Source organism: Garra rufa, chromosome 22 (genome assembly GCF_049309525.1).
Source record: "Garra rufa chromosome 22, GarRuf1.0, whole genome shotgun sequence".
Classification (NCBI taxonomy): Eukaryota; Metazoa; Chordata; class Actinopteri; order Cypriniformes; family Cyprinidae; genus Garra; species Garra rufa.
In genome coordinates, this window is record NC_133382.1 from 26589543 (window position 1) to 26610077 (window position 20535).

General features: G+C 34.9%; 1 protein-coding gene across 1 annotated transcript in view; it reads left to right on the forward strand.

The window, feature by feature from the left end:
• Nucleotides 1-20118, forward strand: part of gabrz (gamma-aminobutyric acid type A receptor subunit zeta) — a 36386-nt gene extending 16268 nt beyond the window's left edge. The window contains exons 3-10 of the mRNA XM_073828393.1: nt 2849-2949; nt 3213-3280; nt 5835-6052; nt 6413-6495; nt 11863-12000; nt 12093-12245; nt 13915-14108; nt 16385-20118. Coding sequence (XP_073684494.1) covers nt 2849-2949; nt 3213-3280; nt 5835-6052; nt 6413-6495; nt 11863-12000; nt 12093-12245; nt 13915-14108; nt 16385-16720 — 1291 coding nt within the window. The 3' untranslated portion in view covers nt 16721-20118. The remainder of the gene's footprint in view (nt 1-2848; nt 2950-3212; nt 3281-5834; nt 6053-6412; nt 6496-11862; nt 12001-12092; nt 12246-13914; nt 14109-16384) is intronic.
• The last annotated feature ends 417 nt before the right edge of the window (nt 20119-20535 follow it).

A 20535-nucleotide genomic window follows, 5' to 3' on the forward strand; every position in this document is an offset into this window, starting at 1 on the left:
AGGGGGTAAAGAAACGTAGCATTATGCAAATGAGCTTTTAAGTCGGGGGTCCTGCCGCCGTACCACAAAGAAAGATACTTTGTGATGATACAGAGAAACCTGGAGAGCAGAAGACACAGAGCATAGAGAACAACTACCCCAGACACAATAACAAATTAATACGTCCTTGGACGTAACAGAACACAAATTAAGATATTTTTGATGAAATCTGTGCTTTCTGACCCTGCATAAACAGCAACGTAACTATCACGTTCAAGGGCCAGAAAGGTAGTAAGGGCATTGTTAAAATAGTCTATGTGACAAAGCAAGTTAACTGACATGGAAGCAGAGATGTTCACAAGTCTTCAACTTGGATTCCGAGTCAAATCCTAAGCTTTTAACCTTGAGTCTGAGTCAAGTCTGAAGTCTTTGTCGCTGGAGTCTAAGTCAAGTCTCGAGTCTTTAGTCACAAGTCAGAGTCGAGTCTCAAGTCATTTAATGGCTTGCTAAAAAATCCCATTCAGAATCCTCATGTATTTTACTAAGATGTTTTATAGGCTATAGGCAAAATATATGATCTATGATTTTTTTTTTTTTTTCAAAAAAGAGGTGTTAAGATGTAATATACATCCAGCTTGTTACACTCTTAAAAATAAAGGTGCTTCACAATGCCATAAAAGCCTTTTTTGGTCTAAATGGTTCCATAAAGAACCTTTAACATCCAAAGAACCTTTCTGTTTTACGAAAGGTTATTTGTGCAAAAGAAGGTTCTTCAAATTATAAAAAGGTAAAAATGAGATGGTTCTTTAAAGACCATTTGACTCAATGGTTCTTCTATGGGATCGCTTAAATTTTTAAGAGTGTACTTTTATGTTTTAATTCATTACCATGTTCAAAACAGTTTTTATGTAATTAAATATAATATAATATATAATAAGAGTCCTATCTACCATGACACATAAGGAAATATGTGACACATATATTACAAAACCTCTTCCAAGCAGAGGTCAGGACAAAATTTAGATGCATGCGAGGCCATGTGACAAAAATACTGTTTCTGTTCAGGGTTTTCCTCCTGAAATCTATACTTTTTTTTACTTAAAACCATTATCTGCTAAAAATGGCTACAATATTCAAAATGCTCTCATCTTGAGCAGAAAAGAAAGATAACCAACAATTTCAAAATTTAAGTTCTAGCATCTAATAATATTCCCAATTATAATTACATGATTAATGTTCTTAGCTTACATATTAATAATGCTAAATGTATATCAGAAACATCTCCTCACATCTGGTTTGAACAGTCAGAGTCATAGGTTATTGAAAAATAAATATATAGTAAGAAAAATAACTAGATTTGCAGCATTGTTTTTTTTCTGTTGTGTTTTAGTGGAAGTAATCTATCATTTTGCTGCTCACCGTTTCTGTTGTTGTTAAAATAACCGCGTAATCTGCAGCTTTTAAATGTGGTGCCGGCGCTTGAGTGAGAAAAAATGCGCACGGAGCTGAAAGAGCTTGAATAAAGCACGTTTGGCTTTAGATAAAAATACTGCATTGTATAGCGCTGAAAGAAATTTGCCATAAACTACACTGTTTTGACAGGCTGCTTGAAAATGGTGCAGCTGTTATGGTTTGCGGTCCGGATGGATGCCGGGGAGGATGCGGTCCACCTTTTGAATATCAGATGTATAATTATAAAAGATTCGAGTTGCTATTTAAAATATTCACAAGACCATTTCCTCAAGTCTAGTTAAGTCAAGTCTGGAGTCATTTCAGGTTGAGTCTGAAGTCTATAAAAATGCGACTCGGGTCCAAGTCACTAACTCTGCATGAAAGAGAAGAAATTGTTGAATAAAGTAATTATTTTTGCTTTCTTTGAGCACAAAAAGCATTGTTGTAGTTTCATAAAATTAAGGTTGAACCACTGATGTCACATTGACTATTTTAACAACGTCTTTAGCCTACTAACGTTACCTTTCTAGCCCTTGAATGTAATAAGTACGTTGCTGTCTATGAATGGTGAGAAAGCTCCTGGATTTAATGAAAAATATCTTAATTTGTGTTGCAAAGATGAACAAACGTCTTACTGGTTTGGAACGACATTAGAAAGAGTAATAAATGACAGAATTTTCAGTTTTGGGTGACCTATCCCTTTAAGTCAATGATACAGAATGGATTTCTTCCTAATGTTATTGTTCTAATTGTTTCATTGTAACTCCTCAAAGCTTCTGTTTATGTCCACTTGAATCACAGATTTTCAATGCGGTCTCAGACTTCTGGACCCAACTGTGTGTATTTATAGAAGAAGAAGAATACTGTTGGTAGGGTGATATCTGAGAGAGCTAGAAGAGATCTGCCGCATTGAGAAGCAGTAAAAATCCACGTGTACCTCTATCCTCCCGCTGTGCTTGGCCCACAGTACTTGTTTCTTTCCATTCTAGAATATTTATAAGGGTATTGTGTAGTGTCAACCAAGCAGGTTTTTTCCCCTCAGACGTCTCTTGAAGTGTTTCCTACATGTGCTGCTGTGCTCTGTGGGGTTGTTACCCTGAAGCTGAATAATCTCTGAAGCTCATGGGCCTTTTACACTGTAGAAACAGAGGCTTCGCTCTGCGTGAAAGAACACAGTCGCTTCTACCATCGCTGAGGATGTTCAAATCGCACACGCCACAGTCAGCAGCAGTGCTTTAATGAAAGAAAAGATGAAGTCTAAAAATACACAGTGTTTCAAATCTAGGTCATAAGTTATTGGCAATTAAGTCCACACGATCAAAACATGCCTTGACTCGGTGAAAGTAACATTGCTTTTCTGCATTGTCTTTTGGGATTGCGCAGTGCTTAATGTCTTTGTGTTCTGCTGTTTTTTCAGGAGCATGGAAGGCTCTGTCGCCAGCACAGAGGAGATCTTGCCTCCCACCATTCAGAAACTGATGAAGGGATACAACAAGTACCTCAGGCCGTTTTTTGGCAGTACGACGATAAAAGCTTTTACATTTACACAAGCTATTATCTTGCATAAGTGGATTTTTATCTTCTCTTAAAGTCCTATCATCATCAACAACTGCAATTAAAACAAATGTAAACTCAGTGGAAACGCTCCAGGCTTGATTTGATGCAGTCCACTCTTGTAACGCATGTAAATTAAGAACCTTTATCTGCTGTGTTTCTCTGTTAGCAGTGTTGTTGCTCTGTAATGAATGCAGTGCATGCTGTTGTGTTTTTGTTTTCTTCAGATGGCCCTGTTACTGTAGGAATGAGTCTGGATATCGCCAGCATAGACACCATATCGGAAATCAACATGGTATGATAATCTTACAGATACCACGTGCATCCAAATATGTTTACTTCAGCACAATTCCACCTTATTTTTCCTGAAAGAGCGGGTGCGGCCGTTTGTAAATTTTATGAGTCTAGCTTGCAGTCTCATCTGCGTCCAGCTATTTTTAGCTGCACAAAACTTGTTTTGCTGCTGATATTGCAAATTGGTGTGTCCATGTTATTTTAATGTATTATCTTAATTATGAACTGGTTCGTAGTTCAAACAGTTTTACCATTTACTGCACATTGTTAATCTTCTCGTTATTTCCCTATACTGCCCTACAAAGGCTAAGTGCAGTAACTACGCCCACACTGAAACTGAGAAAAATGCCTTAGAAGTTTGTAACACCAGCCAGTCAAACATTTTGTGGGTATATTAGTGGTAATGCATTCATGTAATGCCTTCTTAGGACGACATTTTTTATAGATAAAAACCATGACAACTGATGTGACCTTTGACCACCAAAATGCAGATACTGCACTCTCCCTTTGGATGACCTGAAAAAAACTAAAACACTATTGCACAAGCAAAGTACAGTATCTACAAACTAAATGTGTTCATCCAACTTTCTTGTTGTGTTTCTTACTACACGTTGATTGTTTTTAATAAATTTAATAGTTTTATTGATGTTTGCATGCTGTGAATGTTACAATTGCTCAGTAGTAAGCCTCAATATTAGGAGTCATCTACTTTGCTCGTTTTATTTAAAAAGTAATTCATTACAGACCTAGGTTGCTTTAAAACAATAGCTGAAAAAAAATACATTTCCTATTTATGCTATCTATACCCTTAAAGCTATAATTTTAGTTGTAATTAAAATGGAGGATTCTTATGTATTCTTAGCTATCTGTGAAATCCAAAAAACTGATTGGCAAGATGGACTCATGGACTCATGACAACTGAAATGCAGACCGTTATTCTTGAATATGACAGGACACAAATTAAACTGCCCTGTTCTAGTAAATTTACTGATTATGCTAAAAAAATCCATCATCATAAAAGCAGGTGTATCAGTCTTTTAATTAGGTTGCCATTTTAAGGCTGACTTACTCTATCTAAATTCTGTTTAAATCATGTGATCTAACATGGTTTGCAAATTGTGGATTGCAAACACAGGCGGATTGACAGCTATTTTAGCTATACCTTTGATGCTGGGGGCGCTATTCCGGTTGTCACTTTGCTGAGAAGGCATAGCTAACTTTGCCTAACAATATTACTTTACCGGAGTCAGCTAACTTTTGGATCAGCTGCCTGAAACATGGAAAGATGTCCGAAATCAAAAAACAGTAACTAGCTAGAACGCAGTAACATCACTTACTGCGGTCTGGCTTAGTATTAGTTTGGATTTTGTAGTTACTGCAATTTTTAAAACGGGACAAAATTGAACCAGGAGACTTTGCCACTAGACAAAACTTGTCACAAAGCTTATTTTAAGCCTTAAAACTCAATTTTGACCAAATGTGTAGTTACTGCGCTTTGCCTTTGGACGGCAGTATAGAGGGTTTGCACTTGCATAATAATTTGGTCTGTTACCCTGATACACGGCCATATTGGCGATGATCGGCTGTAAATAACAAGCATGGATTTAAGGGTGTGCGATATGACCTTTTTTGATCGTGGACGATTAAAATGTCTCCACGATTTGCTTTTGAAAAAATATCATAGTATCGTGCTACAGCGTGCCTCCGTCTTAATATGCTGCACATACGACATACATTCACTCACGGGACACTGCACTTATTCGCAATCAAAAAAAGTAAATTTTTTGCATGTGCTTTAAAGCCTTGCTGATAAATAACATCAATTCATCCACACGCTGTTCTGGCATGCACTTCATAAGTGCGTACACCTGAAGCGCGCATGCTAAAAGCCTGTCAAACAGCACCTGATTACTGGACTAAGCTATCTTTTGCATCAAAAGATTTATATTTTTAGATAAATGCTGTTCTTCTGAACTTTCAATGCATCAAATAAACCTGAAAAAATTCAGCTGTTTTCAACATAATAATAATAATAATAATAATAATAAATGTTTTTTGAGCAGCAAATCATAATATTAGAAGGATCATGTGAGTGTATTGATTTCTGCTTGTAGATCACAGGAATAAATTACAAATTAAAATCTATTCAAATAGAAAGCAGTTATTTTAAATAGTAAAAATACTGTTTTGCGGTGCTTTGGATCAAACAAATGCATGCTTGGTGAGCAAAAGAGATTGTTTTTTTGAAAAACAGTAATCTTACTGTTCAAAAACTTTTAACTGGTAGTGTAGATATTTTGGACTTTAAAACCAAAATATGAATAGTAATTCAGAAATTGACAACATGTTCATCATACTAGAGATGTGTTCATGTATGAATCGCATTAAAAATGTACCTTTTCTAATCTCAGTAGAAAAATATGAGTGTCACATCATTGGCCCATTTTTCAAAGAGCCTCTTTGATCTTAGGACAGAGTTGTATAAGAGCTGAATGTATGATGTAAATCTTGTGGTGCACCTATCTGAAATAAGCATCTCTGTTCCACCTTCGTAGGATTACACAGCCACCATCTTTCTTCGTCAGCGCTGGACAGACGAACGCTTGTGTTTTGATGGCAATAAGAGCTTGAGTCTGGATGGGAGGCTGGTAGAGCTCCTTTGGGTCCCTGATACATTCATTGTGGATTCCAAGAAATCCTTCCTGCATGACATCACTGTCGAAAACAGACTGATCCGGATATTCCCCAACGGAACTGTGCTGTATGCCCTGAGGTAGTGAGGTGCCATTCACCGGATCTCTTCTACAGTCAGACACTACTGGGGTCTTATGAGATGGTTGAGGAAAGGGTTTGGTGTTAAAGGACTGACTGGAGAGTTGATGGAGGGATTAGGGCTTGAGGGGACAACTAGAAAGAGGTAGGAATTGTTAAGGGCCAGTGGAAGGGTTCACAATGACAGAAAACAGGGTAAGAATAGAGGCGGCAACAAGGGACTCAAAGCTTGTGTACAGATGGGCAGCTGGCATCAAAAACTAAGAAGTAGCATCCACAGACAGTGAGCTTAGTGTTATATAAGCAACAACATTCTCTCATGAATGTCATTCTTGTTTGTGTTCTCTCTCTGTTACTCTAGAATTACCACAACAGTGGCCTGCAGTATGGATCTAACCAAATATCCCATGGACAGACAGACGTGCACCCTTCAACTTGAAAGCTGTAGGTCTCAAACAATATGCTATTTTTTATAGCCAGATTTGAAAGAATTTACAACCCAATGGGTTTCATTCACTAGTATTTGCTTGTTCACAAATTAGAAAATTTATATAGGCCTAGGCTACACATGAATGCTTTTTATGAATAACCATATCAAATAAATGTTGCACCATATTGTAATGCATACTTAGTTTTATTATGAAAATGAAAGACTCATTGTAGTTTAAACTCGATTTTTTATTTATAACGTGCTTAATAGGAACCGTATGTAGGATTGTGGCCAAAACTGGTACTGCAATCACTTTCAAAATACTGTAGAACGGTGTATCCCCTCCCGCTCCCCCCCTGACTCGAGGTTGCCAGCTAAGCTGCAGGAGTAGGCTGCTAGTGCTACAAGGAGCTTCAATGGCAAGTGACGAGTCCTACACAGTAATTTGTTTTTCTTCTGTTAATTATGTTTATGCTTCACAAGAGATGTTTTGCGAAGTAATTATGTATCGTAAAAATTTACAGATGGCGATTAGCCAAATATTTCGCAAAGATGTACTGTAATACCACATTTCAGTCGGAACATAGATTGTTTTCATACCCTGCTAGTGGTGCGATATAAAGCTTTTTATGAACGCATTTAGCACGGGCGACCGCGAAAAATCCACTGTGTACGGAAGCAAAGTTAGCCAAACATAGATGAATCTTACCTGTCCAGGAGAAAATCAGCAACGTTGGCGTCTATCTTCAAATTCTTCTACGTTTTCAGCCGTCTCCATCTTTCAAAGACATCTCCTATACAAATCCTTGTTTTATTTCTGACTTTGTCACGACGTATTTCGGATTCATAACGAGGTCTTTTAGGTTTCGTAACGTTATACATGTTTTATCCGACACGTTCGTGCAGCTGTAACAGAGCTGGCAACCCGTCTCACAAAACTTTACTGATTTCGTGATTGGTCGATAGCTGGAGGGTGGCGCCTCAGACCAAAACACAAAATGACAACAATAACATCAGTTGAGGGCTGCAACTCTCGCTTTTAAATGACAATATCCTGGCCGGACCACTGTTGTCAGTGATATAAGTATTTGAAATGAACATGATTTCTTAATGTCTAGTGACATGTCAGGGCCATTTTATGATTAACTGACATAAATTTCTTACATACGGTTCCTTTAAAATTCTAGCTTTTAAAAATTACATTTTCTAACCATAAATATTTCTGATATATACTGTCTAAACTTTTGAACAGTATTATATATTATACATTTATATATGTATATATAACAGTATATACAAAATATTAAATATATATTATTACAATTTAAAATAACAGTTTTCGATTTTTAATAAATTTTAAATCAGGTTTGTTATTATGATGGCAAAGATTATATATTTTTTTATCAATAAATGCACCATATTGTAATGCATATTTAGTTTTATTCTGAAATATGAAAGACTCATTGTAGAGTTTAAAATGTGAGATTCATCATTTATAACATGCTTAGAATTCTATCTTTCAAAAAGTTTTTTTTAATTATTATATATGTATATATATATATTTAACAATATACACTACCAGTTTAAAGTTTTGAACAGTAAGCTTTTTAATGTTTTTTTTAAAAATCCTGCATTTATTTGACCCAAAGTACAGCAAAAACAGTCAAATTCTGAAATATATTTAAATTTATATATTTAAAATAACTGTTTTATATTTATATATATTTAAAAAAATATATTTATTCCTGTGATTTCAAAGCTAAGTTTTTAGCATCATTACTCCAGTTACATGATTCTTGAGAAATCATTCTAATATTCAGATTTTCTGCTCAAGAAACATTTATTATTATTATTATTATTATGTTGAAAACAGCTGAGTAGAACTTTTTCAGGTTTCTTCAAGGAATATAAAGTTGAGAAGAACAGCATTTATCTGAAATAGAAATGTTTTGTAACATTATAAATGTCTAATAAAAGTGATTATTTGATCAATTACTTTTAATCAATTTAAAGCATCCCTGCTAAAAAATAAAAAGTATTAATTTCTATAATTTCACTTCCATTCATTAAAGAATCCTGACAAAAATTTACTCAGTTTTAAATATTGATAATAATAGTAAAAAAATGTTTCTTGAACAGCAAATCAATTACAATGATCGTGTGACATTGTAGACTGGAGTAAAGATGCTGAAAATGTAGCTTTGATCACAGGAATAAATTACATTTTAAAATATATTCAAATAGAAAGCAGTTATTTTAAATAGTCTAAATATTTTATTTTCATCCAACATCACTGTTTTTGCTGTAGTTTTGATCAAATAAATGCAAGCTTGCTGAGCAGAAGAGACTTCTTTAAAAAACATGACAAATCATACTGTTCAAAAACTTTTGACTTGTAGTGTATGAAAACATTTTACATTAAAAAAATATGATTACAATTTAAAATAAAAAAATAAAAATCTACAATAAAAATTGAATTTGTTACTGTAATGGCAAAGATACATTTTTAAAATAAATTTTTACATGTTTAAATGTGAACGCAACAGTTAGTGAATGAAACCCAAATAGTAAATTATTGATGTTTTTGGAGCTGACCTTATATTGCTTCTAGTCTCTTCTTTCTGAATCTGCAGTACAGAATGCTGTGTTCTCACCAAAGTGCATTTGAGTACACATATGCTGTGTGTCAGACATAAGACTGTCTAAACCCTTTAAAATACATGCATGTTTCAAGCCTTTTTCTAAATTTGTGACTTTAATGTGAAATATTCATTTCACTAATGATAGACGCTCCAGGTGTGCACACCATAAATGTCCCTTAAGTTGTAAAAAATTCATTTGCATAAAGAATCTTCCATTTGCTCACTCTCCTAAAACTGCAGTGTGAGTGTTTGGCTTGGTTATATGAATATTAAAGAGATTTTATATTATTTAGAGACATTAATGCTGATAAATTGCATTGATTCTGAAGCCACTATGAGACAGTTAAGGCAGCAGTCGTTCAAAATATTTCAGTTTACTTTGTCAGCCGGTGTTAAATCCGCTTGATGATTTTGGCTAGCTGAATGGACATTACCCTGCTGAAAAGACTAGTATGGCTGGTCATCAGCATATGGTGTGTTTTGGATGCTGGCGTCTCTACCTGGCTTCTGAAGAGAGACTGCTGTATGTGCTTTTTGGCAATACCAGATGGAATACTCACACAATATGCAGCAGGAGATGAATGCGCTAGCTAAACCATCGCCAAACCAAAAGCTGGACCAGCATGTTAATTCGTAGTTGTGTGTGCTGGTATTTTCAGTAGGACATAGAAACATAATTTTAATTAGCCAGACAAACTATAAAAACAGTTTGACAGCTAGAGTTATTTAAACATCAGTATGTGCTTCTTGTTTGATAAAATTACTAATTGCTGGGTGGATTCAGGGCAACACATTTCACAATGTTTTATTCTCTAGATGGGGGAAAATATTTAATCTGTGCAGAAAGGTTTTTATGATATCGCCTTTGCTCTCTAAACTTTGCATGACACAGTGCCATCTTGAGGTGTACATTATGTATTACAACAGAATACAACATGCTGCAAGAATAGAGTTGCTTATTTTGCATTTCTGAAACTGAGAAGATATTTTTAAAAGTATTTTCAGTCAATAAGAAAAAAAAAACCTGGTGACCAGATTTCTTAAATGGAACCCGGGAACATTTCCTAGTTCATTGTTTAAAGTATAATTGAAGCCTCGCTTAAAAACAAATTGGGACAATATATAGCCTTATATATATATATATATATATACACTGCCGCTCAAAAGTTTTGGGATCAGTAAGATTTGTAATGTTTTTGAAGAATTCTTATATGCTCATCAAGGCTGCATTTACTTGATCGAAAATACAGAAAAAAAAAATATTGTGAAATGTTATTACAGTTTAAAATTAATTGTGTTCTATATTAATATATTTTAAAATGTAATTTATTTCTGTGATGCAAAGCTGATTTTTTGTCAGCCATTACTTCAGTTTTCAGTGTCACATGATTCTTCAAAAATTATTCTAATATGCTGATTTATTACTGTTATTATCAATGTTGGAAACAGTTGTGCTGCTTATATGTATATTTTTTTGGAATCTGTGATTTCTTGATGAATAAACGGTTAAAAACAACAGCATTTATTCAAAAAATATAAATATTTTTTATTTTTATAAAAATAAGTCTTTGCTATCATTTTTTATCAATTTAACACATCCTTGGTGCATAAAAGTAATAACTTCTTTCAAAAAAATAAAAAATAAAAATGTACGGACCCCAGACTTTTAGATGCTAGTTTAAATTGTTACAAAAGATTTCTATTTTAAACAAACGCTGTTCTTTTCAACTTTATTTGTTAAAGAATCCTGGGGGAAAAAATCACAGGTTCCAACAAAATATTAAGCAGCACAACTGTTTTTAACATTGATAAAAAATCTGAATATTAGAATGATTTCTTAAGGATAATGTGACACTGAAGACTGGAGTAATGATGCTGAAAATGTAGCTTTGTATCACAGAAATAAATAAAATTTTAAAATATATTACTTTAAATTGAAATAATAATTCACAATATTGCAGTTTTTTCTGTATTTTTCATCAAATACAAAGGAAGCCTCGATGAGCATAAGAAATGTCTTTAAAAACCATTTTATATATATATATATATATATATATATATATATATATGTATATGTGTGTGTGTGTGTGTGTGTGTGTGTGTGTGTGTGTGTGTGTGTGTGTGTGTGTGTATATATATATATATATATATATATGTAACTAGTTTTAATACAGTTCGCCAAAAATCTCATTATGAAAACAGTCAAGTTGAGTCAACATTACAAGTAGCAGTTATAGTAATAGTAGTTATAGTGTAACATTATATTATAAAAATAAATGAGAGGATAAAATTGTATTTAACAAAAGACATTTTCTCATATGTTATATGATTTTTTTTTTTTTTTTACAAACTGTGAATACACTGTATACAGTGATTAACACTTTTTTCAAATCTTTATGTTTTGCATCTGGAATTGGATATTTATTTATCCTTAATTTAGCTTAATATTTTGCCTTTCAGGCTCATTTTGTATGTGGTTTTTTCAAGTGCAATCGTCTAGTTTAAGGTTGGCCTATAAATGACTGAACTGCTCTCTACATAATTATTGATGTTATGGTAATGCCTAGGCTATATTATAGTATAGTCATCTAGTAGCATTGCATATAAAATTTGTGGTAATGGGATGCGTTCTTACTGCTGTATAAGTGTAATTTGGTGGAAATATAGCAGCTCTCAGCATTGGAATTACTTATTATGTAGTGATAATTGGCTCTTCAATTTATATTATGTTTCCCACAGGGGGATATAATGTGAAAGATGTGGTTTTCTATTGGACACGGGGAAACCAGTCAGTTAGCGGTCTTGATAATTTACAGCTGGCTCAGTACACCCTTGAGGATCACTACACCTCTGAATCTGAAGCAGTTTATGAGACTGGTATGTCCACACACATAAACACACAAACACACACACACTGAAGACTTTATGTGCCGTATTGATGTTTTCCTTTCTCTTTAATAATGTAACAGGTAATTACCCAAAGTTGATTTTCCACTTCAAACTCAAGCGGAGCATCTTATATTTCATTCTGGAGACATATGTTCCTTCCAGTGCTCTGGTGGTCCTGTCCTGGGTTTCGTTCTGGATCAGTCAATCTTCAGTGCCTGCTCGTATCTGCATAGGTAGGAACGTAATGCAATCATTACCGCATTAACATGAGACCATTAAGCATATAATGATATTCTATGATTCAGTGTGGAAGAACTTGACTGATCTGCATAAAGCCAAGTCCTAATCCCAGCTGAGCACCTCTGGTGTGACTTTAAAGGCAGACCTTGAGCCAAAAACTCATCACCAAACACCAATGTCTTGTACATATGGGTACAATCATTTTAGACACTTCCAAAACTGGTGCAACAGAGATGGAACTACAGTTTTTAAATGCATGAATTATGCTTCCATCTTTGTTGCCACAGTTTTGGAAATGTCTTTTTCTGTTCTAAAGAAGGGGGTGTCCCAATACTTTTGTCCACAGTGTATTTCAGGTGTTCAGCTGAGATTAGGACTTGGCTTTATGCAGACCAGTTAAGTTCTTCCACACTGACTGAATCAATCATTTCTCTATATGAACCTGGCCTCATAAACAAAGGCATTGTCATGTTACAATAGAAAGGGTCCTGTCCAAACTGTTGCTATAAAATTAAAAGCACAATTTACAATTCCCTAGAATATCATTACATGCTTAAACAATAAGATTTGTACTCATGGAAATCACTAAAGTAGTCAAACCTTTTCATTAAAAAGGGGTTTCCCAATACTTTTGGCAATATAGTGTATATCAGTATTAACAGGCTTGATGAATTGACACAAATCTCAACAGAGGTCTTTACACCAAACGTTCAAAACTTTGGGGTCATCAACTATCAAATATTAATCAGCATATCTGTTTCAAACATTGATAATAATAAGAAATGTTTTTGAGCAACAAATCCACATTTTAAATGATTTTTGAAGGATCATGTGACACTGAAGTCTGGAGTAATGACTGCTGGAAATTCAGCTGTGCCATCACAAGAATAAATTACATTTTAAATATATTAAAATAGAAAACAGCTATTTTAAACTGTAATAATAATATTACATATCATTACTGTTTTACTGTGTCTTTGATCAAATACAGTGCCTTGGTGAGCATAAGAGACCTCTTTCAAAAACATTTTAAAAAACTGCCAATATTTGTTTATTTTATTCTGTTTGGGACAGACCGAAACATGCAAATAGTTGTAATTGAGAATCAAAGCATTATCTCTAGTTAGTGTTGTTGATATTGTTTTACTTGTAAATACTTGTTTCATATTATTATTTTTCACCACTTAGTAAAAGAACAGATTTTGTTCTTATATTAATAGTTTCAGATCATATAATCCATTCCTCTAATGACATAATGCAGCTAATGCAGTAGATCTGATTTGCTTTTTCACAGAAATAACTTATGCAACACTCTTGTCTAATAATAGCTGGTTTCTGACCTAACAACATACTCTCTTCATCACCACAATAACCACTTTCTGAATCCCCATGTAACAGTCACATTAAGCACAAGTGTCAGTGTTACTCATCTTTTCCAAAAACACATAAAATAGCAAAATAAATTTTGTTCTGATGACTTCATTTAAAGGTTGGAACAACATTTGGACAAGTTTTGAACAAATAACCTGAATATCTAAGTAAGGTCAAGAATACAGCTTTTGGTATTAACATTTTTAGAATATTGTTTAGTTCACACAAAGTGAGAGTGTATTGAATTCTTTAATATTTTATAACTCAATACTCTTTGTTTTTAACTCATAGGAGTGACCACAGTCCTGACTATGACCACTTTGATGATGGGAGCCCGTACTTCTCTACCCAATGCCAACTGCTTCATCAAAGCCATCGATGTGTATCTGGGCATTTGCTTCAGCTTCATCTTTGGCGCTCTGATTGAATACGCTGTTGCTCATTTCTGCACGTTACACCAGCCAAACGCTGCCAATGCATATATGGTAAGAACCTTTATCAAAATAAATGTGGCCTACACTAAAAAAATCATTTATGCTGCTTGTTACATTTACTTACAGCAAGAAGTTTCATTGTGTTCAATCCATTTTCAGTATGCCACAGTTTAATCCATTTTTGTTGGGACTACATGAATCATTTTTGTTGCACGGACTGAAATTTACTCTACTATAATCTATAAAATCTCAATGAGAACTATACGATGTGAAAATGTCTGTGACACAATTTTCTACATTCTTTCCATTTACTAAAAACACTGACTTGAATATATTAAACATTGACTAACTAAAAATGTATATTTCATATTAAGAATATTAAGGTCACTTACGTTAAAGGAATAGTTTAGCCCCAAATTAACATCTGTTGAGAATTAACTCACCCTCAGGCCATCCAAGATGTTGATGAGTTTGTTTCTTAATCTAAATAGATTTGAAAAAACTTACATCACTTCCTCACCAGTGGATCCTCTGCAGTGAATGGGTGCCTGAAACGGCTGAAAACATCACAGTAATCCACACAACTTCAGTCCATCAATTAACAACACATTTCACTGGAGAAAGCAATATTGTAGATAAAGGATTCGCATTTTAGCCGTAAGCAACAATTTGAAGCTAAAAACGTCTTATTGATGGATTTGTTTATCACAAACATGCAACTTTTAACTTCACAAGACAATAATTTATGGATTGGAGTTGTGTGGATTACTTTTGAATTATGATGTTTTTATCAGCTGTTTGAACTTTCATTCTGAAGATTCTCCAAATCTATTCTATATCTTGGATGACCTCAGGTTGAGTAAATGTTCAGCAAATTTTAGTTTAGGATGAACTATTGCTTAAAGGATTAGTTTACTTACAGAATTCCAGAAACATTTCCTAATAATTTACTCCCCCCATGTCATCCAAGATGTTCATGTCTGTCTTTCTTCAGACTTTTGAGAAAAACATTCCAGGATTTTTGAAGCCAACAGGTTGTAGGTCCAAATGCAGCTTCAAAGAGCGATCCCAGCTGAGGAATAAGGGTCTTATCTAGCAAAACGATTGGTCATTTCCCCAAAAAAATCTAAATTTACATTCTATTAAACCACAAATGCTTGTCTTACACTAGTTCAACCTCACACATTGTCATGTGACGTTGGCGATAGTACCGACCCATGCTTACAAAGCGTATATGCAAAGAAAGTCAGACGCCCTTTACAAAAAAAAAGGTTAAAACGATGTTGGTTGGAGGAGAAAATGAGATGGAGCTTTTCGCTCTACCCTACCTTTTTGAATTGAAGTACACAAACGATGAACTAACCGGCGTGACCTTTCCAACGAGATATTAAGTAATGCGTGAGGTCATAAACGTGGATTGCAGATCGCAAAAGATGAGCATTTGTGGTTTGAGCATTTATTATTTTGCTACATAAGACCCTTATTCCTTGGCTGGGATCGTGTAGAGCCCTTTAAAGCTGCACTGAAACTGCAGTTTGGACCTTCAACCCATTGGTTCCCATTGAAGTCCACTAATGGCGCTTTTCCACTACACAGTACCAGCTCGCCTCGGCTCGACTCGACTCGGCTCTGTTTGGTTTTCCACTGTGTAAAAGTTGTACCTGTACCTCCACAATAGTACCTGGTTGTCATAGCGACGCTGCAAGAAACTGCCGTGACGTAATCTTCTACGCGACACACACCCGCTGTCTGCACCTCCTCGTTTGACCACGGCGTATTCTTCCGAGTTGCCATAATATGTAATGGATTGGATATGTCACGCAATCTCTGGCCAAACATTTTAAAAATGGCTGGGTTATTCTGGATACTATTGCTGGCGCGTGCAATGACGACGCAGTGAATAGTGACGATTCTCTCTGACCAATCAGCAGTCTGCTGTGTTTTCACGTCACATTTTAGTATCGCCTCAGCTCGCCTCAACTCGCTTGGAACCTCGCCGGAGGTGGTACGAAAAAAAGTACCTGGAAGCCGGTACAGGTACAACTTTTACACAGTGGAAAACCAAACAGAGCCGAGTCGAGTCAAGCCGAGGCGAGCTGAGGCGAGCTGGTACTGTGTAGTGGAAAAGCGCCATAAATGGAGAAAAATCCTAAAATGTTTTCGGTCAAAACTTTCTTTTCGACTGAAGAATGAAAGACATGAACATCTTGGATGACATAAGTGTGAGTAAATCATCAGGAAATGTTTATTCTGGACATTAACTAATCCTTTTTAAAAAATGGAGTAAAGAATAAATCAGACACATTTATGTCTCATTGTTGCATCAGTATGGCCAGGAAATGCAGGAGCGCGAAGATGAGATGAACGGCATCGTCACCTCCTTTGGCAGCCATGCTCTGCGGGCCCGTAAACGGGAGGAGATGCTGTCCCGGATGGGCAGTGCCAGCAACCCCACCCCCAGTGAAAGTAAGGAGGAGATCAACTCCTCGCAGCCACAGACCCACTGCACCAAGTGCATGTCGACGGCACGGAAAATCGTACGTTGTCTGAACTGCTGCAAAGTGGAAAACCCACACTACATCGACAACTACTCAAGGCTGACCTTCCCCCTCTCCTTCGTCTTCATCAACCTCCTCTACTGGACATACTACTTGTACTTCTAAAGCTCCTGTTGTCCGTGTGTGTGTGTGTGTGTGTTGAGAAGCTCTGTAGTGATTTATGTGTGTCCCTTTTTGTGTCATAGTTTACCTAAGGGTTTTTACTGTTACATGTCAGCATGCATTTCAGTTCAACTCCAGTATGGCTGACTGTGTTCATGTCACCCAAGTATGCATCATTCCTTGAGGTACGCAGGATCTGAGTGAGTTTGGACTGCACTGATATCTGCAGATTTGTACCATGTCTACACCTTGAACATGCATCTACACCTCTCTGTGTCAGAAATATGTGGCCTTCATTTTCTGATGGAGCTTTAGATTAAGTCAAATCCACAACAAAATCGGCCTAGCTGTAAATTGCAATATGATTTTACGGTATCTGTACAAGAATTTAAAACTGAATTGAATGTAAGTGTGATTACTTGTCTTTCAGCACAAAAAAAGCATGATTTATAAATCACTGTTGACAACTAACAAAAAGAGCGATTCAAATCATCAGAATCATTTCAGCATGTTTGACAGCTATAGTAATAATAACTGGACCAAAGATTTAATGTGTATCTAATGTTCAGAATTACAATCTGAATTCACATGAGCACAAGTTATTAGGGCTGGGTAAAAAATATTGATTTTTAATCGATTCTCGTTTACGAAACGATATCGATTCTTAAATCCCAAGAATCGATTACTCTAGCATGTTTTCAGTTAAGGAAGGGAAGATAGTAGCGGTTTTATATCTAATATAACGCAATAAGCTTTATGCTTTGTTACTTTTGATTTGAAACAAAGTCTCAGATTTCAAATTATGTCCATTTCATTACAAAACGCAAACAAATGCCGTTTTGGCGCTGTATATGGATTAACAGATCGCCTCAGTACAAGAAAAATAGCATGTGAACTGATCCTCTCCTCTTTAACAAGTTTAAGCACGAAATAAACATGAATAAACGTTCGAAAGTATGTAAAAAGAAAGAGTAGAACTTACCGAAATCCGTATCCTTTCTCATGTAATCGCTCAATCGGTGTTTCAACCTTGCAAAAACAATGTCGCGTAACGTCTTTTACCTCAGAATTAAACTTATTCGGTGGCCATAAACTCTAGTTAGCTAGAGAAATGAACTCTAGAGAGATGCATTTTCCTTAATATATGCACAATATAACATACTCATTATAATTTTGACTGTTCTTTAATTATTATGTTTCAATATCTGGCTCTCATGTATATTTTACAGCATTAGTTTAGAGATTTTTATTATTTGAGAAAATTGGGCATGTCCTGTACCTGATATATATCCAAAATAATCGATTGAATCGAATCGTGAAATTTGTGTCAAAGCCCAGCCCTACAAGTTATACATTGTTTTTAGGGCATAGACTCAAGTGTATTTGCAAATTCAGTAGTTATATGTCTTGTTATCAGCTGCCAAACAAATATCAAGCCAATTTTATTTATTTTCTCCTGGTGATTTATCAGTGTGACTTGTATGCGAATATTCTTTTAGGATAGAAGTTCTGATTATGAATGATTTGTATTATTTGCATGTTCATATATTCTGCTCTATATTGTTGTATTTATTTATCTATTTATCTTTTGTTAACAAAATGCTTTTATCTGAACTAAAGCTCTTTGACCTAGTTAAAGTTGGGCCATTAAAGCAATAGTTGACCCAAAAATGAAAATATGCAGAAAATTTTCTCTCCCCCTGGCGATGCAAGATGTGGATTAATTTGTTTCATCACTGGAACAGATTTGGAGAAATTTAGTATTTGTATCACTAGCTCACCAATGGATCCTCTGTAGGGAATGGGTGCCATCAGAATGATCATAAAAACATCACAATAATACACAAGTAATCCAAGGCGTTTAACTTTAAACTTTTGCTTGTGGCCAAAATATTTCCATAATTCAATAATATTGCCTCCTCCAGTAAAAAAAAGTCAGCTGCTTTAGATTTTTTCCTAATTCAAACAAGCCATTTAAACTCTCATTCTGACGGCACCCATTTGGAACAAGTTGAGCTTTCTCCAAATCTGTTCTGAGGAAGAAACTTCTACGTCTTGGATGGCCTGAGGGTGAGTAAAATTTCATTTTTAGGTGAACTATTCTTTTAATAACTGCACTACAGTATTTTTGATAGCAGACTTTTTTTTTTGAAATGCCAAAATGGAAACAGTGATGTGTAAATTTGCTAATGGCATACTCAACACTGACATTCGCAAGACTTCTTGGCAGATTTTTTTTGCATCGTCAATGTCAATTTGCATATAGTTTGCTGTATATACATTTTCCCACTGTCAACATGTTTTGTTATCAATATGTCATAGAGAATTGCCAGTTTGTATGACCTTTTTCAAGAACGTGTTATTCACCTGACCTTTGTGGGTAAATCTTTTCTTTTACTGTGAATGTCATACTCCTTACAGGTGAATATATTTTGTGCTCAAGCTGTACAAATATTTTTATGTTCTCCTTTTGCACTGAGATTTTGAATTACAAAGGCAATATTACTTTGCCAAGAAGCTTTTTTTTTTTTTTTGTATATACTGACTGAATATTGCAAATGATGTTGACCAAATAATATTTATTATTAATACTGTTATTTTAATAATGCATGAAAGTTGCATACAATAGTTAGAGAGACAACAGGCCATGTTGCTATGTTTTCCATGCATGTGGACTTCTGCATTTGCTTTAGCAGATATGAACATAATAAATATTTGTACATTTCATAAGACTGGCTTTAAAGTAATCTGTTTTAAGACAGAACTTAATATTTGTTTGAAAAATTCATTTTAGTTGTTCACACTGCAACATTTATTAACATTTTGACAAATGTAACTGCCAGGTTTCTCTGTAATATACAAAAACATAATGCTAGTGAAATTTAACAAACACTTAATGTCCTGCCACAAAATCCTACTGCCTCTTACTGGCGAGTCCAGTTCTCTATATTCCCCCTGCATTTATTTTTATCCACATCTAAAGCGAATCAACTCAATAAAGGAAGACACACTTGGCAAATACATCTGTCACTGTAGCATATTACTGCCCTTAGGATAGTATGTCAGTGCTGATCTTGATGCCAAAAAGCTATCTGCTCTTTAGCACTTCTTTCCAAAAAGGAAAATAACAAACAGTTTGTTCTAATGACAGTTTATGCACATTCCTTTGCAGTATTTATACTAGCTTATATTCTTAAATGGGTTGATTTCAGCATGTAAATGAACACTGTTAATGTGTAATATACTGTTGCATTTAAAAACTTAATGTTTCAAGATTATTTTTGGTAGAATTTTCTGTTATTTTTTATTTAATTATTTTCGATGTAGTTGGATACTTCATGTCTCACTATGCATGTAAAGTTAATGTTTAGGATAATAAAATCTTTTTACTGAAAGATGAACATTTGTGCATTTGTCAGTTTATAATTATTTGTTTTCCACCTTCCAGAAGTGTGATTTCTTCCCTTCCTTGGTAAAAACAATCACCACTTATGTTTCATTAACATCATTATTCATAGCCTGATAAAACTCAACCACATGGTGGCGCTGTGATGTCAACTTCACTATGAAGAGCTCAGATCAAAATAGACATCACAGCAATTCTCATCGATTTTCTCCATTAACAAGAATCTCAGTCTCTCTCATTTTCTTCTTGAGTACATCCCAATACCTATTATCTTGGTCCCAAACCTGTATAATCAGCTGTCTCTTAATGCTGAAGATAGTGTGTCAGAGATGGTTAAATAGATGAAGAGATGGGAATATGGGCCATGGGGTTGTTAACATCTCAGGCTCTTTCTCCTGTTTCATCTAGGATC